Raw genomic sequence first — 22,534 nt, forward strand, 5'->3', positions numbered from 1 at the left:
TTGCACAAATTAAGTTGTTCACTTAGTTACACTCAAAGGTAATAGAAGTTAAGGAAGTAGCCCATTTATCACAAATAAAATAACAAATTCTAAATCCCACTGACATAAAATACCTGAGTCAGAGAAACCAAAACCAAGCAACGGCCCGGTTGTAGAGGAAGCGTGTATGTTTCCTGGTTTGCCTTTATTTCGCTCTATTACTCTGCTAACGTCACCCGTCAGACCTCCTTGCAGTCGAGCCCTTCCAGTCCCCAGTCGCTAGGCACTTCTTACTGACTCATCCCTTCCCCTGAGCTCGCAGCTCGGAAATGCCAAACCTTGACTTTTATCCATTACTTCGGTAGACAAACAAGACATACAACAGATGACTAATCCAACCATCTCAACAGCAAGACAAGAACATTCTTACCTAACAAGGCGTTGACAGGGCAGAGCTTCTTTCTGCCTAACCTGGCTGCTCAACACTTCCGGGTAATGGACAATTTAGAGGATCAAACACAAGCTTCTAGTTCCCTAAAGAACACATTCTCTGGTGCCTCCCCTGCTTTCACTAAGACACACTGCTTCACATTTTACAGCATATAAATCTTGGAATAGGTGCACTCACTTAGGGCTTTACTATTAAGGCTTTGCAATACAGTTTGCAGTTCTGTCAGTTGTGCACTTGTAAAACCTTCTCTCAATTCTAATTTTAATTACGTTACATTTACTGCCCTTACATCGCGAGTACTTGTACTGAACTAAAACCTCTAGGAGTGTGCTTTACTCAGTCCGTAATCTTCCAGTAGACAAAGGGTGATGTTTGCTGGTTAAGAAAGGCAGGAAGGATTGGGGTTGTGCTTTGATACAATCTCAAGTATAACAACAAATTGACATTGCCAAGAAGAGGAAAAGACAAATGGTTGCTGTTAATGGAAATTAGAGAAATAAAACAAAATCTGGAGAACCCAAGACTACTACGTGAACGTGTCTCTTCTATTTTTTTTTTTTCTAAGAGTCACCGTGTCAAGATGAATGGTGTGCTTGTTTCCCTAAAAAAAAAGTAATTGCAAAGAGGAATTTTAATAAGGAGTTAGGGAACCATCTTCACTGCCTCTCTACAGAGCTTGCCCATGGCCAGGTAGGTCCTTTCTGAAGATTCTGCCCCATTGCTTGTTCAGTTTTAATCAGAAGGGCTCCTTTACAGCAAATCTGTGCAATAAAAGCAGTCCTACAAGCCTGGTACCACACAGACACACCCTTCAGAATTGAATCTGCTATTTAATAAATGCAGGTTACAGCTGAATGACAGCCAAGTCTCATCTGCCATGCCTGGAGTACCCCAAAGCACCCTGTCTCCAGATGGCCACAGCTCTGCATCTGTCAACACGTGTGCTCACTGCAGGAGATGTCGTCTTCCAGGAACTGAGGGCCAGCATCCTGACACCGCACTGCAGCTATAGGACACTTAGCCAAGAACTGAGTCACAGAGCACCTCCCCAGTAGGCTTAAGTCACTCATGCAAACAATTCTTACTTTTTGTAAGAGGTGAACTGAACTGCCAACAAATAAGAGAGAGAGCGCACCCTAACACGCCCAATGCTGAAAGTGAGGGCAGCACCAGAGACTTTCACACAACTGTAACGTTTCAACAGAACTGGAGCCCTTTTAATGCTTTTTAAGGTCTTGCTATTTTCAAATACCATGTGCCTAAGCAAATATTGTTTGTGCTAGTGGGAAGCATGCTGTTGACCCTAATAATACCACTTGTCGTTTGGTTAATGCCGCATGCGATACAAATTTGGACAGAAATCTGTGGTGTTTGTTTTCACATTTCCTGATCAATCTGTTCGATGCAAATTCACCCGGACAAAGCATGAAAATTGAGTTTGAAGCTTGTTGATACGCACTAAAGAAAATCTCCTTTATGGGAACCAAACTCATAGGATCAGACTCTGTACCCCCTCCTCTTAACAGACCTCCATCTCGTTCCAGACAATTAACTTTAAGGGGTAATAAAAAGGGTAGAGCTCGATCCATTCACAGAAATCCTTCCGCTTCTCCACTGCAGTATTTCATGAAAATGCCACTAGTCGTTCTATGTAAATATCTCCTTTATGTGCCATATCCTCAACACTTATCTTGATGACAAGTTATGAAACAGCATTTGCACTTGATTCCTTAAAAATTTAAAGTGGATACAGATAACAGCATCATGGCATTCCACTCAAACAGTAACGCAATACTGAAAACACTTCTGAGTCACTCTACACCACATACCAGTCTATAATAAATACACACAAAGAGCAAAAGAATAAAAAAAAGATAAGCTAAATCAGTATATAACAAGTTAAAAGAGATACGAGTTCCTAACAGCATACTTTTCTTATTTTTATGCTTGATTTTGTAGAAGCTTTTTTTTTTTCAGTTTTCGTCTCACAAAGCGTACAGTAGGAAACCCTGTGATAATCAAAAGTTCTTTTTTGTTAAATTAATATTTGTATAGCATATGGAACAATAGTTCCTACAGTTTACAAAAAAGCAGTCACCCTTCTGAAAGGTTTCAAAAGGCTTTCAAAGGATTAAGCAACAAGTACTGCCTACCCACTTGATCATAAATACTGCAACTTCTGTGAACTCTGTAATGATAGAGCTCAGGCATGACAACGGGGAAGTTGTTCAGTCTGGTTCCCAAATGCTCTGTTGTGTTCAGAAAAGCGCTGCCCCACCTAACTTCACCTGTACGGCGCATTCCTGACGGGTGCGACACTGTCACATGGATAGCACCTGCACTCCAGTGTTCCCACCAGACCAACTGCACTCTGTGCCACGGCAGTATTTCAGCAGGTACTTGCATATCTCGTAGAGCTCAAAGGTAAGTCTGAGGCGTGTTTTTTAAAGCTTATTAGTAGTGAACCTGATTAATAAATACAGTATTCTTTTATACAGTGGTCAGGAAGGCACTAGGTACTGCTGCAGCCAAATTCTATGTGGAGCATACTTCTGAGTCAGTTCAGAGTCCATTTTAAATGCTGGGGGGAAGTATTCTGTCCATGCTAACTTGGACCAAATTTCTGTAAGGAAAGGTACTGCTGGTCTATTATTCTTTGTGCTTTTTTAGTGACAATGCACACTTAAGCAGTTCCGCTAGTACATATATATATGTCACGTTGCTAGCTGTTAACAGAAAAGTTAACCAAATACAGTATTTATACTCGTTTTTATAATTTACTAAAATGTTATAAATTATTTTCTGAGTTCAATACATAGATACATTTAAGCTTGAAAAAATTAATACTCATTGCTTAATAAATTTAGAAATACCTAATCCTCGGAAAGCAATCAATTCAGAGCAAAGAGACACTGGAACAAACATCCAACACATTTCTGGCACCATCATTTGTTATTATTTCTTCCAGAATTCTAGAAGAGCAACTCTCAATATTTAGCTTTCTAATTGTTCCACCTATTTTATTTCTTTTTAAGTAAAGGTAAAAAGCTGCTTTTGTGAAGCTTAAAAAGGACAGTACATGTGCAAGCTCTGCAAATCCGAACACTTTACTCCAGATCACAAGAAACAAAGAAGTACCCATTAATAATTTGCTCATCACGTTATTGTTTACTACATAAATTATAGTACTGTCTAACCCCTACTGTAAGGGAGGAAAAAGTACAAGGCTCAGTTTACTGACATGCAGAAAAAGGTCCTTTGAATTTAAAGTTCTAAAGATTATATTATTTACCCCTAAGAAGTTTAAGTGATTATTTTCTCCATAGCTGCAGAGTTTTTGCAGACTTTACACCTACCACTGTCAGGTGATGGGTTGTTGTATTCATAAAATACACGTTGCAATTTTACCTATTATGCCAATAATCTATTTTTAAATACTTACAATACCACTGAATATACATAGAAAATATAAGCATTAAGACATATTTTTCAATGTGTGGAAGAAATCTTCAGTAGAAATCTGAGCTATTTAAGGAGAAAAATCCAGATACCATATCAACACAACCTTCATGGTGAAGTCCATGACCCCAGGAGAGTCACCAGGAAACCTGACTTGAAGGAGACCTGGGCCTCCTCCAGAGCACAGGAGTGCAGATGTGCATGCACGTATACTAATAGCTTCAAATTGACTCTAGCAGCAAAGCAACAAGTGAAGAGTGAAAAATCCACTAAAGGAACATGGTGGTGAACGTTTCATGTAAAAATTTAATTCTTCCTGCTAAAAAAAAGACAAATCTGCATTGATCTCAGCTGAATTGCTGAGATGAACTGACTGCTATTTACTGTTACTGTATATATACTTTCCATTGCCCTGACCACGTAATATGAAAAGAAGTTAACCTGGTGAAAATGCGTAATTAAATAAATAATAGTAATAAAAGATGGGAACAAGTACAAGACAAGGAAGAGAGGCTGAATATGAAAGAAATAAAGTTACTTTTCCCAGGTGTACATCTTCTTTCTTCAGATGGTAAAGTACCCACATACAGGGACACCTAGTTCATTAATGAAGCCAAAGATACAACTTACCTATAGTTTTTACTGTGCTGTCACATTATAGGTTATGTATGGCAGTCAAAAACAGCACGATCTCAACCTGTCTCAAACTTAAAAACTGCTTCCCCAAATCCCTGATACACTGAGCAGCGTATCTGCTATGATGGAGGGACTTCAAGATGAATTTCCCTCATTGTTCTCAATATATTTGAAAAAGATAATTTATCATATGAAGCTTCCAGTTTTCTATAGGAAAAGCAGCTTCCATTTCACAGATTCAGCATCATCCATAATTCCTGGACCGAATTAGCTTTCCATTTGCTCCTGGCAGCATTCGCATGACACTCGCTGCCCAGAGTCACAAAACCTTACCCATCAATTTTCAGGGCTAATTGTAACAATTTTATGCCTTTGCAATGGAGCATAACTCTTTAGTATGCTCTTAGAGTTGCTGCCTGCCCAGTAAACATTGTCTTGAACATGCCATCCAAATATATATCATTACTACTTTGTATACAAAGTGGCTTTGGATTATCTTAGTATGAAGCTTGTTTATAGAAGCGTGGAAGTTTTTTGTGCAAAAAGCTTCGTTGATAATCGGTACTGTTTTAGGTCAATATTAAGGTCATTAGTACTCAATGGAAAATTTTCAACATCAACGTGTGGTAAACTACTCAGGTTTCTACAGTATAAGACTTTTTATTTTTAAACAGGCTTATGTGGGTCTTAACCAAGTAGTTCTGTTTCTCAGAACAATAATAATAATAAAAATGCACACAACAAAATTTCTTTTCTTGCAGGTTCTCTGTATAACAAAACAAGTTTTCAAGTCAGTACTATGCAGCCCTCCTATGGAATCTCTTTTATTTTTCTGTTTGCCATAAAACTTGTTGTTTTCAGTCATGCTGCACCAATAAATGCTGATGCTAATGTAACGATAGGAAGAGAGATGAGCAATCATACAACCAGCACACCTCTGAGGTTCACTACTGAAGCTACCAATTTATCTTCAACATTGACTATGGTATCAAAAGATGCAATAAATATGTCTGCCACAGACTTCAAAAGAAACTCAATGTCCTCAGCAACGTTTACAATACCAGGTGACTTTTCTGGAGTCACCACAAATGCTGCAGCTAATTCTACTGGTCTACCATCCACAGTGGCACCAAACACCTCCACAGTCACTAACGGTACCCATTCGGCTGCAGCACTCCCCAGTTTCACATCTTCGATCAACCCCACCACATTTCCCACAAGTATTGCTCTGACATCGCCCATGGTGAAGCAGGACAGTCCTACAACGAACAACACCATTCAGCATACTACGGAGCTGAATTATAATTTTACCAACACTTCTCCTATATCATCTAATCCAGAAGGTACCAATGAAGGTAAATGCCTAACTAAAGTGGCTAAATTAACTTATAATGCTGAAATCAAACTTTTTTTTTTTTTTTTAATTGAACGGGATGTTACACAAGCTGTGTGAATTAATAGGTGACCTGGTCCAGACTGAAAGTCACCTAATACAAAACAGAAACACATATTTTGAGCTTTCTCACACTTCAGCTATAAATCAGCTGACTCTTTTTACACTTTGATTATTTAAGCATAAAATCACAGTTGTATACAACCCTGCCATACCCACTTTTCAACATCTCTGGAGTTCATCAGCGTGGAGGACAGAAGAAAAAGTGATTTAATAACTATTTATTTATTTTTTTAGTTATTTGATGTTTGCTTGTTTGTTTTACAATTCCAAGAGCGAAGAAACCTAATGACAGACACTGCTCATTCATCTGGACCTACATTAGTGGACCTAAAAAGCAGATGTATAGAAATAACATTTTAAATGTGTAATATATGAACTTGTTTAAGTTCAGAAAGTTTTGTGACCAAAGATGACTTCTTATAGGTACTTCCAAAGGAATTACTCGTTTTGCATTTAGGAGTTGAGTATGCGTGGGAAAACAATGGAACATAAAACTGTCATCACACTTTTCTATCCTGCTGTTCTGAATTAGGTCTTCAGGAAAAGAAAAGATTACAAGATACAGTCATTTTTGCCCTGAATTAGCTTTCAAAGATTTTCACACAAGACCGAAAGGTTTTTCCATGATATCTAGTAGAGTACGGTTTGTACTAAGAACTGAAGGAGCACCATACTTTCACATTTCCTATCGTAGTTCACGTCTTATCGTAGTTCTAACAACTACAACATTCCCTATATTTAGATAACGTGACTGAAAAGGAAGTGGGGTTGGAGAGTCAGTTCAATTCCAACAAAAACAGAATACCTTGAAGAAAAGTTTTATGAAATCCAAGGAAAATTTTGAGGAATGCAGTTATTCTGCTAACTGAACATGTGTAGAAAGCATTACTGGACATCTTACCTTGGATACTTAAAAACTGGTACTCTAAAATTTAGTCACTTGAAATTCAGAGGCTGCTATTTTAACTGCTGGTTTACATACAAGTAATTGCACTCAGACAGTGATTGTTGCTTATTTCTTTAAATGAGAATGTTTGATTCTACAGTTAAACTAGGAAGCTTGTTATTTGACTCAAACTCATTTGGCCTTTTTTTTTTCCCTTCCACTCCTGGTTACTCCCTTCAAAATGAGGCAGATGTCTGTTTTCCTTGACAAAGGCAGAAAATTTCAGCAGAGTTTGCTTTAGTCATAATCTGCAAAGTGTCTCAGAACATGAGATTTCATGCCACTGCTATGAAGTTCGGGTGAATTATCTGATTTTACAGTTTATTATTCTCATTAAAATATCCCTTCCTTTCTCTATCTCCTAGAGAAAACCAACAAAGGAGGAGTAATACTTGGTGTCACAGTAGGAGCCATTTTGGGATTTATATTCATTGGTCTGATTGCATATTTTATATGTGGTAAGAAAAGATCTGAATCATTTTCCCACAGACGGCTTTATGATGATACAAGAAATGACCCAGGTAAGAGATAGCATGACAGTTTTACCTAAGAACATCTAAATTTCTGTACAGAGTCATATAAATTATATGGTCTTATTGAATTATTAAGCATTGTATCAACTCCAGTCAAACTGGTTTTTAACTGACAGTATTTTTTTTAATTAAAACAAATATTTCTCCCCTTAACTCTATGCCACCCTATTTCTTCCCAATAACTCCTTGAAAATTACTTCTACAAGGAAAAAGTGCTTTCTCTCATTCAAGCAACACTAAACGTAATACTAAACCTAACCCTAATTAGGACCCTAAAAAACACATCGCCAGTTTCTCCCATCAAAAAGTGCTCTCAATGGAAGCCTTTGGGTACACCTGAACTCCCTTTGGAAGTCTTTACGCAACCCCACACACAACAGGACTCTGTGCTTTCTCTCTTTCCAAACAACCCTAAACATAATACTAAACCTAACCCTGATTAGGACCAGAAAGTCAGATTCGTAACTAGCTTTTCAAGTCGACCACCCATGTAGTGCTGAGTGGGTATTCCTAGGAGTATATTTTATCCTCAGATTTTGCGTCTGGGCCTTCATTTTCTCCTCACTCAGACCTCCATATGTAGAAAAGAAGTTAACTGGATTTAGCTGTGATAGGCTGCTGAACTAAACCGTGATGGGGATAAGAATCTTTCAAGCAATATATATAAACCATAAGCACATTACCCTTACAGCTCTCCACCTAGACAACTCGCTTGGACCATATGATACAAGCTTTGGGAGTGCATCTGGGGACCAAACCTGCACAGCAGACAAGGCAGAAGGAGACAACGCAGGGTGCCCAGGTGATGGCATCCCTATGTCTGACATGGCACCTGCACCATAACGTTTGCTTTGGGTTATATTCCCGCTTGTTATCATGAGATACACTGACACTTAGCAGGCAGGGCAGCACTCTTCTGCTTTGTAATTAGATGATTGACTTGCAGTTTTCCTGGGAAGATACTAGACTTGCTTTCTCAGGAATAACACAGGAAAATATTATACAGGTAAAATTCTGCCTTGTGTAACTTTAGCCAAAAATGCAGGCATTGCAACAGAGCAAAATTCGACCAGGATTGCAATGATATTTTAGCATCAGTACAACCTGCTTCCTTCTCTCCACACTCTCCCAGTTTAACTACTTTGAGGTGAACGTATTCCCAGTATAACTCCAATCTGATTAATGACTCAGGGCATTATTTTCCCCACTCTATGTTTGTACCTTCCTCAGAAAATAAGACAAAAAGAATTAGTTTTATTTGCATTTGTCAGAGGCTGAAGTTTGCTGGGGAAAATGGAACTACCAAGTACCATGGACTAAATATAACCTCTGACTATGACAATGCAGTTAAAAACACTATCGAAGGGAAAAACGAAAGGCAACTTCTATTCATCTGTAAAAGTGATCTGCTGTTTGCATTGCTGGCTAGATCTGTAGAAACGATGCAAGAAGTTTTGTAAAGGTTAGACAAGAAATAATTACCTCACCATGAAAGGAAAGAAATCATCTCTGCCATGCATATTGGCATTCTAAAAAAAATATGCTGCTTTTGTCCAGCTAACAAGTAAAATTATGGCAATAAAATGCCAACAATTGCAAGGTTTGTTTATCTGTTTGCAATTTCCAGAAATGTCTACATAGAAAGAAAGAACATGAAAAAGACACAACTGTAAAGACAATAACTTAACAAAAGACGTAGCATAAACAGAACAAAGTGCAGAGAAAAAAACTACTCATGTAGAATACATGCTTGGTAATACATATCTGAAAATGTCTGAATTATTGAGGAGGCTGTGGGTCATGTTGATGGAGTGATCTCACTAACTCACTGGGAATGTTGCAACGTGGGTTCATGTGATTTGTGAGTACATTACACGCATGCACGCACCAGACAGAGAAAAAATGGCAGATGAGTGAAAACACATATTTGTTTCAAATTAGTTCAAAGATGACAGAACTAAGTGTCTAAGAGCAGTGCTGCCGTTCCTACAGGGGTCAGTCATGAAATCTGCACGTTTCCCATCTAAAACAGAACCTGACTTCTAACATTGTTTCCAGCGTGCTGGTTACAGCCTTAGAAACGGAGACACATTCACCTGCTTGAAATGACCAAAAATGTACTGCTCTGCTTTTGGTTTCACTAGCACATATTATGCCATCTTTCCTGATCACCATAAGCAGCATCACGTGGGAAAATTCCTCACACTTGAACCCTGGCCTCAGCTTAAAATGAAGAGTTCTCTCTAAGGAGAACTCAAAGATAGATACAAGGAGATGCTAGGAAGCTACCAGTGTTCTCTACATTATAATGAACCGTAACACCTGTAGTGTATTTTAGGAATTTCTGAAATTAATTATTAGTAATTGCAAGGCTTAGCAATTTTATTGTAATTAGTAATTATTAGTAATTAGTAATTATTATTATAATTACTTATTAGTAATTGCACAGCAGTATCAGGAGCCAATGAAGAAATATCATGAAGGCAAGCAACTGAAGCGTGTCCTTCAGCTAGTGTGTTGATTTTTAACAATCGAATTATGATTTTGTGTGTGCATGTGTGTGCTTATCTTGTCCTGTGCTTTGATGTTTTGCTACTGCTTGTATATTGGTTTTAATTTTTACCAGGCCAGCCTCTAAAATTTGTAACATGTTTGTCCCTTGTTGTAAGTTAGAATCATTTATCCTTATTTGTACATGCTATGTAAATAAAGATGTTTTGTGCCTTTTGAAAACTATTTAAAATTGTAAACTTGCCACAATTTAAAATTGTAAAACACTGGCCTCGATTCAGACACCTGTATGTATGTGATCTGGTGATTTTATCTCAGGGTTTTCACAGACAAATGTTTATACTGGTAAAAATAAATCATGTCCTACTTTTAATACCAGTCTTTCCTACTTTTCAACAGCGAAGTATTATTATATTCATCGAAAGCTAATTCCTCCAAGTATTTCATGCTGGAACCATCAGATCTATCCTGCCACCCGACTTCATGCCCCGTGACATGGTGTGTGATGTTAGAATGAACATAATGAATAGATATTTAGACAGAGATTTTGAATATAAGTAGTTAAACGGCTGTAAACATTTATAATCAAATCTTCCCTTCATTTCCCTCTAATTAGCTCCCACAAAGCATTCTCATTTATTCTACATGAATTCTCTATACACTGTGATTTTTGTATTGACTCCAGACCAGTAAATTATCCTATAGGATTGCCGCTGTAAAATACTTCTAGCATGCATGGTATAAAATTTGAGCTTAAAGATATTTAAGATACTAAAGACAGTCATTACATTAACAATAAAAGGTATTATTTTCATGTACTGTTAGCATAGAAATTGAAGTTGATGAAAAGAGGAAAAAATGTTTGTGAGACAAAATCATTCTTTAATTTTACCATGAACTATAATCTCCTTTAACTCAGCAATCCCCAAAAGGGTCACTTCAATTAAAAAAAGAATAAATTATAAATTACTTACCCCAGATTGCCATGAAAATAGCAAAGAAGACAGTCCCTCCATTATCAAACAAATGCGTAACCTGAATAGAAAATAAATAGATCAGGAACAAACAGTATTGCCACCTTAACTTCTGCCCCAAAGAAGCCCAGAGTACAAAACTGATGGCAGAACTTAAAAGCCAAGCATTCCGGCCAGAAGGCCTGCTCACACGTTTCTTCTGCCAATGCTTGTCCCATTCTTTCACTGCTGTTTTCCAGCCTATCACTTCGAGCATTCAGAGACAGTAAGAGCTGCTCTCTGTCCAGACAGGCTAAAAATTGCTCCAGAGTTCTCCTCGTATCCTGGGTCAAATTTCCATTTGATGTTTTCTATTTTAAGATTTTCATAAGCTTAAATCGCTTCAGACTTTTCACTTTTCTTCTTCTATATATTACTTAATGTCCCTTTTGATATCATTTTCTACTTCTTCTAAGCTATCCTGCAATTTCTCTGCAGGTAAGAATAATAAATATTCATTTTCATCCAGAAATCTCAGCCTCTAAATTTGTTAGCATATTCTCTTTCTTAAAAGGCCAGTGTCCCTCAACTCCCACAAATAGAAAATAAATTCTAAAAAACTGTCGGAGAAATGCAAATCTAAATTGCGCATTTAATTCCACTTCGTGAACGCTTTCCTTTTTGTTGGATTTATCTTTTATCTCACTTCCTTATTAGCTCATCTGCTGTAAAATCCAAGATTTACCAGTAGAAAATAAGGAGTAAGTAGTTTTTGTAAGCCTATGGAACACACTAAGCATCTGAATGAGTGGATGTGATGTCTCACTTCTTAAGCAAACATCAGAATTTCTATTACAAAAATCCAGAGCTTCTTATGTTCAAGCCATGATAAGAAACAATATTTAAGAAGCTGAAATGAGGATCAATGCACTTTCAACAGATTTAAGGTTGCCAGTGGACAGCAATGTAATTTATTCACAGCCAGCGGGCCTGAATTTCTTCTAATGAAAGGTGGTTTAAGATGCTGCTGAGCATTAGTAACCAAAGCATAGGTTTCGCATTCCTATATGAGTAAGAGGAAAAAAAAATAAAAGCAAAAGTAAGAAACACCCAGAGCACGAACCATTGTGAGATAATAGAGCAAACCAACTTGTCAAACGGCATATGCTAAAAAGAGGATATGTATAATAATAATAAGAAGTGCAGCAAATTGTTTTGAAATGTATCCTAAACTGTTCAAAAAGTTGATGGCTATTTCCCACTCTGAACTCAGAATAGAACATCATATTCTTGAAACAATTTACTTTCATTGGTGTCGAATCTGATGAAGACTGAAGAACCAATCGTCATTTTCTCATGAAAAGGAACCTTTCCTTATGCCAAAGGAACTGGGCAGGTGACCAGACCGAGCTGGGCTGTACCACGACCTCCTCTCCTATCTGAGGTTACTCTGGCCAGCAGGAACATCCTGTACGCGAGGTGTTTGGGGATGCAGCGGCTGGCAGCCCGCCTCCAGCAGGTTACCTCATGGGCTCCAGCAAGGGCTGCCCTTGCCCCTGCGGACGGATTTTCATTCTTTCAGAGGAAATTGGCTTTATTGCTTCTGCCTTGCAAATTAATGGGTGAGCAAGATTACTTGGTAGAGAAAACTTATGCAAGCAAAACAAGTTAATAGAAACAGTACTGCTTTTGCCTCTATTTCATTTCTTATTGAGTAAATTGACTCTCATATTGTGAGAATTTACTAAAAATACCACATAGATTTAATCAGTATGTCAGGTTTTCTTTAGTTATTTATTTAAGCTTCTGAAGAAATGGGAATTTACTCTCTGGTATTAGGTATCTATAACTCCAAAATGGTCCCTGTATGAATCATACAGCGGGATCACTTGTACATAGAGAAATACGTCCAAACACGGTTCCATAAAGGAAAATGCAACCATAATGGGTATGGTGCCAAAACTGTGACAGGTGAATAAATGCAGCAGAATACACCTGATGGATACTTTCAGTTTTGAATATGCACGTGTGCGAGCAAGTGATTTTGGATATTCTGCTCAGTAGAGTGCATCTTTCCAAGGAAATCAACCAACCAACCAACCAAACCCAACCCAACCCAACCCAGCACGTTTAGTATGTTTAAAAGTAGAAAATATGTATCTTGCTCTTGACATAGCTCTGTCTTGAGGAAAGGTGTTTGGGCTATACTACTCAGCACCACCCTCAGAATTAAGATTTGACTGTCTCACAGGCTAACTGTGCAGTTGGAGTTAAGTGCTGACCAGAGCCCTCCGAGCAGAAGTGAAATACCCCAGGACTCAGTGCCGGTCAGTCAGCACACCTGACTGGTATTGTCACCACCACACATGACTTCACACGTTTCAAGTCCACCCTGATTTAATTCCCTGCCACTGGGCCCTAGGGCAAGGTGTGCCTGGAGCAGTCCCAGCCAAAGAGCCATTTTGCATTGTGACAGTCACCTCTGCTCGTCAAAGAACCCACCTAACGTGGGCAAGAACGACAGTTAGGGCATTCAGCAAGTCAGATTACAACTCAGACCCTTCTCTTAAATTACAAACTTCACTTTTAATGGGGTATTTTTAAATGGACATGAAGAAAGAAGGGAGGGAATGAAAGAAATGGGCAGGTGCAAGAAGGAAAAATGCAGCTTTTGTATTTTGTCTCCCAGCCTTGCAAGAAACTTGGATGAAAAAAAAAATAATTCAGGTATATGATTTGTGCTGCATTACTTTGTGTTATCCAAAATACTACTCTAAGGGGAAATTTGGGAAATTTAGGGAAAGAAAGGGAAATTTAATGAAGGAAATCCTGACAGCAGTTCTAGTAACATGAAATATGAAACAAAGACCTTATCTAAATGAGGCAGGTCTCATGACATAAGCAGGTTTGGGGAGATAAACTTCATTCAACGTTACTCACTTTTCCTAATAAACTCAATGTTAGCATACTTGTACACAATGGGTTATTTCAAAGAAATGAAAAAAGATCAGAATGCATCCTGGAATATGAGTGCCTTTCCCTGGAAAGGAACAGGAAAAGCTTCTCTTGCAAACAGCCCTTGGATTGTGTGTGGGGAAGACAAAGGAATAAGTCATGTACCTACAGCAACAAAACCAGAAGGAAAGGCAGACAAGTTCCATTTCAGGAACAAGAAAGAAAGGAGGAAATAGCTTTCTCATTTCTCAGTAGATTTGATGCCTTATTTTCAAATAGATTATTTCTATTTATATTATTAATGGTGCTTCAGAAAGTACAAAGGAATATTTGAAATCAGACTAGTCCTCTAACATTACAGATTGCTTTCATTCACTCCTTTCTGTGCAGCCACAGAGGAATTGCTGACATACGTTTGGGCATTTGCCACTCCACTCAAACAACACAGCAGCACCCAGCAGGATCACAAGCCCTTCTGGAAACCTGATGTTTCCTAGCGAGAGAAACGAGTGAAGCTGCAGTGTAATTTTCTTTAGAGACAACATGGTGAGTGAAGGCATTAGAGTTATATCCTCAGAGTTATAGAAAGTTTATTTTTGTGCCACTGAGATGGCCAAATGGTAATCATATTCCTTCCCAAAGAGAAGTCTCTCTCTGCCCCTTGGAAATCAGTTTTCTGAAGTACGTTACCCATGTATGCAGAAAACAGATTCCTGATTAGACCCAACTGGGGGAGATCCAGAACAGACACAACCTAGTAGAAGAAAAATTTTGTTTGTTTTCTGTGTACCGTTCTAAGGCTGGCCAGTTTTTCAGAGCAAAAACATCAGCAGGAGAAGTTGGGAGCCTATGATATTTTCCCCAGGTTTTGTGGATGTTGGGAAAGAGTGCTTGTGAAGATGAAATATGAGCGCTTACTACTCATCTTCTCCAGATATCTGATTTTGTTTCAAGACAACTGGTTTAAAAGTGTGAAGAAGTACAGATGAAATGCCATATTTTTTCTGCTGCATTTAACTATTCGCAATGTGACATTAAAATGCATGACTTAAGCACAAGATGTAGGTGTAAATATAGATGAGAGACAAAATCCGCTTTTATTAACTGGGGATGTTAAAATGATAGGACCTAAAATTAAAGGGATGCTGCAATACTAAATGTATTAATCTTCTGTCAAACTGGAGTGGACTACTGAATAAGTTACTCGTCATATTCTAAAAAGGTTTTTAGATCTAAAAAGATCCCATTTCTCAGATGGGATGCATGATTTGCATAATTTTATTTCAATTAAGAAAGCTTTTACTTTTGGTACACATTGTAAAAACTTATGAAATGAGTTTAAAAAGGTAGGAAAAAAATAATGCAGCCATATTTTGCTATGAAGTTATAGCAGTATTTAAAAATGAAACACAGGTTGGCCTTAAATATATTGTATTTATATAATATATAACATTATAACATTAATGAAAAACTTGTTCATTTTTTAAAGTTTGCATTAAAAAATAGAAAGCTAAATTTAAAAAAAAAATCATTTTTTTCAAGATCATATGTTTTTCAAATATTGCTTCACACATGCTTTTGAAATGTTGAGTTTCACTCCAAGTCCTGTCTAAATACCAGATTTCAAAATCCAATGAAAATTGATCTTTCTCTTCCACTTTGCTTAGTTTTGTCGCATTGCCACAACCTAGAGACAATCACCGTTCCGTAAATACAAACTTCTGAATCAGATTTGTCTTTTGGGCTAAAGAACTCAAAGACAAATGGCAAGGCTGCTCTTCCAGGGCTATGAACACATTAGCATGCGTCACAATGTATATTACTTGTTAACACTGCACATACACTGAGGTACTTATGATTAGTTAACTCTGAAGGACAGCTTCTTGTAGCAAAATATTTAATTGTGTAAACTCTTTGCATTAGTTTGAAAAAGCAAAGCACACCATAGACACATTGAAATCCTAGGTAATGCTAGAGAATTCCTTTAGCAGGAGCAGAATTTCAATTACCAAGCAACCAAGGAAAACAAAGCAAGAAGTTAATTTTAAGGGAAAGTAGGATAAACCTTCCAAGAAAATTTTTGTTACTCAGGGGACTTTATAAATTGGTCAAAATATTAAGGATTTTGGAAGGAAATGGTTTTAAAAAGTAAAACAAGTTTTAGAGTCATCTCTGAGTATTTCAGATTATTCCCTTGTTAGAAGCACGGATGGCAGAGGCTGAAAACTCTGTAGATAAACAACACATGTTGCAGTCTTTGCTGAAACAGGGCTGCCACTACATAATAAAAGTGGACCTTTAGGCAAAATTATCACGATAGCAATAAGCTAATAATTACCTTGGCGTATATGCAGCTTTCATTGAGTTTTTGTAGCGTGCAATTGCGTTCACACATAGGGCACATGATGGTTTCATTTGCCTCGCAGATCTCTTTGCTTGAGTAGGAGATAGGAAAACAAAGGTTACAGACAGGCTTTTAGCATTCTCAAGATTTTCTGAGGCTGCACCATTTGTGGCCTGTATTTGTTGACCATATGCCTACTCCACAAAACTGACTCAATAAAATAAATTAGAAGTGAATGTTTGGCATGAGAAGTTTATTCCCAACTTAGTCACTACCCTAAAGCTGTGGGCCCTAGAGTTGATGCAGTATCTTTGATATTTATCCGATATTTATGCTTGTAAATATCCCCTTCTCTCCAAAAGCAATATCACAAACTGAAGAACAAAAAACCGTTTACTACTTGCCAAGCAAACTGCTGCGTGTTTATCCATCTGATGTAGAAGACACCAAATGCTATAAGATGGACATCACTGATTAAAATCAATTATCCCAGTTTACGTCAGCTGAAGCTCTGTCCCACACTATGACTGCATACATACCTAGGTCAGGAGGTCACCACGTAAAACCCCACTGACAGGCAGTTAAAAGCAGTTTAAGTCTTTGCATTTTTATTACCTATGGAAGAACTTATGCTTATAGCTAATAATAATAAAAAGAAAAAATTAATATCCTATTTTGGAGGTAAAATACCTTCAAATGACATTCTACTGTTTAAAGATCTTAAGATTTGGGGTTATGAAACCACTGACTTCACTGGGACTATTCATTTTGAAAGCATAGTACTTAAGTGCCTTGACAAAGGCAAAGTAGAAGCACCAGAAGCGCAAAATGAATTTAAAGGCAAATTTTAACTGCAGTGAGTAAGTAGAGAAACACGGCAATCACCTTCAGCAATGCTGACATGCCTGAAATGATCCTATGTCACACTAGGAAAGTAGTACTATAAAGCAAATGCCAGGAAATCGCTCTCTTGGCTTGTTTTAATAAACATTATGCTTGCATTCTCCTCCTCATAAAACCTGAATTTACAGTTCTAACGCTATATGGAAGATTATGTTTATTACCAAATGAATGCACCTATTAAATCCTGTCCAACATAACAGCACATAGAAATAAACGATTAGTGTTGCCCAGATGTCATATCTGTGATCTTTGCTCATACTTCACATAGCATCATAACCAGCAATTCACTAAAACCGTACAACATAACGTGGGCTTCAGGAATTGTTCTAAGCAACCCTGAAAGCCAGAAAGAGCACAGCCCGTCATTTCAGAAGTGCAGAGTAACAGCTTACAGTGTGCCACAAAAGGGAATTTTCTTGATTGCATTTTCATGCGAATAAGTAAGCACAGAAAATCGTATTTCAACAAAGTGATATCATGGTTTGACAGTAATGCAGACTGTTGTCCCATGTATGGCCAAATTCTGCTCTACTTTAAATTGAAATTCAACATTACAACTGCTAGATTCTCTGTATTCTATATCTTGAGTTACAGTCTACGTTTGTTTTTGATAACATGAAGTCTCAGCAAATTGTGCTGCCAGTGACAGGCTGGGTGATTGAGCACTACTCTGTAAAGACACATCTTACACAAGCATTCATGACAAATGCTATGTTAATTGTTACTGCAATTCAAATCTTCACTATACCACAGCAAAATAAACATCTTTGTACTATTCTCACTTATATGTCTGAAATCTGACAAGAGCACACCATAGGAATATGCTTAAAGCTGTGCTGTGTTCATGCCTGGCCTTTCTGTTTGACTGACAACAGTGTGACAGATTAGACCTGTGATAATTAATGATGTGGACAGATGCATTGAAAGCAACCTTCTTTAAAATCATCAGACTTATTTTATATAATCAACACGTAATAGCTTGCTAACTAACTTGAGAATAAAGATGTGTAATAGATACACCACTATTTGTTTCAAAAGAAAAAAAGAAAAAAAAAATGAAAAAAAAAATGAAAAAAAGGAAAGGACTTCTAAAGGATTGTTATTTAAGCCCTTCCATATGACAGACCCATTTTTCATAGTTTAACTCAAGTAGGGCAAATGGATCAAAATATTTTTAAAAGTGTATGAAACCAGATATACATGTTCACATTCTTCATTTTTTCTTCCTGCATGTCTGAGCCTTAAAAATGTAATCCAAATTTTCTGGAAGCTACTGCAGAGTTCTCTTCAACTCCAGACTCTTCGATTTTGGTTACGTTAATTTTGCAACTGAATCCTGGAACTAGCGGTTGACACACAGCACCCTGGGGGCCCTCAGTGCCATATCCTGGCAGTACATACGGGAGTATTACCAAGCTTTATTCCAAACTCATGCAAGAAAAACAGCATCTTCCATCCCAAACTGCCTTCAATGAAACTGCCATTCTTATGTTCCTCTTTTATGATAAACACGGAAAATGTCCCTAACTGGGGAGAAACGTCTGCTTCTAAACACGGGACACAGGTGCATATTTTCTAGTAACAGTACATAGGCCCTGATACCACAGTGTATCAGGGTTTTGTTATCTTATTATTTCACCTTCCTCCTCCCTGCATAATACATCGGAATCACTGAGTAATTCCATTTGATCTAAAAGTTTATGGTTTTCCTAAAATTACATCCGAGGAAAGGTGGGATCCTCTCCAATAAGGGGCAAAGGCAGTGTGTGGGAGGGCAACTTGTCCAGGTAAAGAAGGAAGGGCACCACCAAAGGGGATCAAATACATCCTCAGCTTCTGACTTGCTTGTGGCAGCCAGGGATGAACTACACAGACTGTCTTTATATTGCACGGGGCAGGGACTGACAGCCCCGGGGTCCTGGGCCACGGGCATTCAGCAGCGAGAGCTGCCCTGTGACCACCTTGTACCAGCCCCTGGGCATGGTGCAGAGGGGAGCACTCAGACACTTGGTAAGCAAGGCAAACTACTTCTTGGATGTGACAACGTTCTGCACAACACCCTAATTACTGCTGCACAAAACCTCTGGCTGGCACTGCAATCAGTATTTGATTCATGGCAGCGTAACGTCCATGTGCTTGTTCTCTGCTGAAAGAACAAAACGTTCGTTTTCTGCCTGCAGCCACTAGAGGGGGATTCACGACAGCTCCCTGGAAGCCAACTGTCCCGAAAGGTGCCCGGGCATTACCGAGAAGAGCATGCTTCTGCAAAAGTAATTTGACCAGTTGCTAAGTTCAAATTTCGTGGTAAAAGGAAACATGAAAACCATTTTCTGTTATCTTTAACAGTAGCCAGATTGAGCTCCAGATGAGCTTTGGACTTTATAATTTTGTCCCTGCACAGCCTTACGACATCCTTAGAGACCCTTTAGTGGCCCACCCCCTTCTTGAGGAGTGCCTGGCCTTCCTGGGCTCCTCTGCCCTTCAGAACTGCCTCCCAAGGGGCTCTGCCAACCAGTGCCCTGAACAGCTCAAAGTCTGCCCTCCAGAAGTCCAAGACTGCAGTTTTACTGGTCCCCCTCCTGACTTCACCAAGAATAGAGAACTCTTACCATTTCATGGTCACTCTGCCCAACACAGCTCCCGACCACTGACTGCGTCTCCCACCAGTCCTTCTCTGTTTGTGAACAGAAGGTCTAGCGGGGCACCCCCCTGGTAGGCTCACTAACCAGCTGCGTTAGGAAGCTGTCTTCCATGCTCTCCAGAAACCTCCTATGCCTCATCAGCCTCCCTCGAGAGGGCTGCCGGGTCCTGATGGTTCCTTTGTCTGCCTCGAGTGGCCTCAATGCTGGAAAAAAAAACCCTGCCCGCCTCGATCCCCCACTCCGCTGCACAACATGTCTGCCCCGGAGCTGATCACCTCAGCGAGTGTATATATAATTACTCCCCTCCCCTTGTAGGCATCTGAAGCTGAACAGCAGATCACCTAAATTCCAGGCTCTTGCTTCTGGAATAGAGTCCAGAGCCCCTGGTTGGTTCCTCAGCATGATGCTGAGGCACCTCAGGATTGTAGCTGAGACAACCAACCTCCGTGGAGGGCAAGTGAAAATCGGCCTGTTCTGTCTGCAGCCACTCAACTGCATCCAAAGGGAAAGACGGGAAAATATGAAAGCTAGCCTACCTCTGCCCTCCTGAGACTCATACCCTGAAGCCTTCTGCAAGGAAGGTAACTGTGCATAGTTTCCTGGCTGATATTATTGCATTTTTATTGCATTTACTGCAGTCTGAAGCTGCCAAGTCTCTCAGGAGTTTGGTGTAAAACAGACTGCCTAAAAAAGCCTTAATTGCAGCACTGCAGAATATAACTGTCAGAAAATAAAGACAATTCCATAAAGAAATGTAAAGTACTGCTGCTCAAAGGCCAAGAAACACTTAGTATAAAATCTGATTTCATTGTGCTTACTGCCTAAGAATCAAAAATGCTTGGAGCAACAATTGCAAAACTACCAATACCCTTCTGTCTGATGATACCTAATATAATAAGGGCGCTTCCTCCTGTAACAGTTCCTAAAAATGCAGCCTGCGCTTAACTCTTAACACTCTCATCACTATTTCTAAACTGACATAAACCACTCTCTGGGCAAGTCACGACAGTGATTGCAGAAAGAGAACAGAAACGTGAAAATTAGGTTCATTTCATGCAGTAGCAATGTCCTTGAAGCTGTAATTCCTGGCCACAGTTTACACCAACAGAGTTAAGAATTTTCTTAAATTTGACACTATTAACATTTGTATAGAAAAAAAAAAAAAAAGCATACACAACTAAGTTTTACAGCTCTACTACACTCTGGAAGTTAAAAGCAAAATGGAAGTAAAGAATGAAGTATGTCTGTATTTTTTGCCCATGAGCCTTGACTAGAATGATAACCGTTGCAGTGCATGCGGCGTTAGACTCATTTTTTGTTCCTTTTTCTTACAGACAGAATTGGAATCGTTGCAGATGCAGTGGTAAGAGCACTTGCTGTAAATGGTATGCACCCAGCTTGATGTAAAACAGATATACAGAGTGGATGCACTTGATTGAAGAACCTAGTGCTCTATTTGATTACTATTATGAATACCATATCTGAAAAGCATTTAAAAGTAAAATTATCTAACTTGTGCAAGGCTGTTAATATTCAACAGGCTATTGTAATATTTTAAAAGGGGATTTTACCTTACTTGGCTGGAATCCATTGTAAATAATCCGTAGAGGAAAACAAAGAGCCCAACCAGGGCAGCAGGAATCAGCATTCCAGTATACCATCCCAACCAGGCAAAATACAGTCCAATTTTTTCACCAAAATATCGCCTACATGAAGAGGAAAAGCATTCATTTTTTAAAGTTAAAACTTGCAGTGAACAATACCTATCTTCACAGTAGCAGAATAACTCTAATAAGCAATCACCATTACAAGCTTATAGTAAAACTATTGTCAGGTTACCAAAATGTTTTAATTTGGGCTAGTACAACATTCTAGTGACACTAATTGCAGACTTACTAGAACATGTATTTTGTAAGGATGTAACTGAAGCGCTCTGCAATTTTCATGTCCTTGCAATGACTAAGTAGATGCATTAATTTCAACATTGCTAAAATGCAGGAAACTTTATTTACACACACAAACACACAGATACACGCACACACAGTTTCTGGAAAGAACATAAGTTTGTATGGACTAAGTATTCCATTATAAAAATAATTTATGATGGATAATCATATAATATGACATATTTCAAACTATTACCAGTTAGAAAGTAATAGATTGAAAACACAAGCTCAAGTTTCAGCTTTAATTCTTCAAAATGTGGGTATCAGTTACTATAAAAGATGAAGTAGCAGTGAACAAAAACTAATTCCCGGATCTGGATGATCGTATTAGATTAGCAAAGAATTGTTCTGTAGCACATTCTTAGCTCCACAGCTTTCAGTGGGATAATATTGGGTATAATGATTGTTTATGATTGCCAAATCAGGAGTAAAAACAGACAGCAAGGAAAACTGAATTACTGGTAATCAATGTCCAAGTTGAGGAAAATATGAAAAAACCCAAACAACACAGTTACTTAACTGCAATTAAAGATATTTCTCTGCTTTACAGTTGGGGACCTATGGCATTAATTATACATATATAAACAGAATTTTATTTAAACCCACATGGCAACTTCAGATCCCCAGTGGATCTGGTAACTCTGTCCATGTGGTAACAGTCTCTGCATTCAAAAGTGCTGCCATGAGGGGCAAGTGTCTCTGATCAGCAGACCACTTCATGGGTATTTTCGCTCCGTGAACTGTCAAGCAGCTGGATCTATGTGCCTTTTTTCAGCCTCATTTGAAATCAATAGCCTTGCACAAAAGACCATCCATAAGA

The 22,534-nt window shown here is 38.4% G+C and overlaps 1 protein-coding gene across 6 annotated transcripts in view; it reads right to left on the reverse strand.

Moving 5' to 3' along the window:
• Positions 1-22,534, reverse strand: part of ANO3 (anoctamin 3) — a 231,268-nt gene that overhangs the window by 21,910 nt on the left and 186,824 nt on the right. For all 6 annotated transcript variants that reach the window (XM_035328338.1, XM_035328334.1, XM_035328333.1 and 3 more), the window contains 3 exons: positions 21,340-21,474; positions 16,218-16,314; positions 10,946-11,006 (listed from right to left, as the gene is read on the reverse strand). In XM_035328338.1, coding sequence (XP_035184229.1) covers positions 10,946-11,006; positions 16,218-16,314; positions 21,340-21,474 — 293 coding nt within the window. The remainder of the gene's footprint in view (positions 1-10,945; positions 11,007-16,217; positions 16,315-21,339; positions 21,475-22,534) is intronic.

This window comes from Oxyura jamaicensis, chromosome 5 (genome assembly GCF_011077185.1).
Source record: "Oxyura jamaicensis isolate SHBP4307 breed ruddy duck chromosome 5, BPBGC_Ojam_1.0, whole genome shotgun sequence".
In the NCBI taxonomy this organism is placed as follows: Eukaryota; Metazoa; Chordata; class Aves; order Anseriformes; family Anatidae; genus Oxyura; species Oxyura jamaicensis.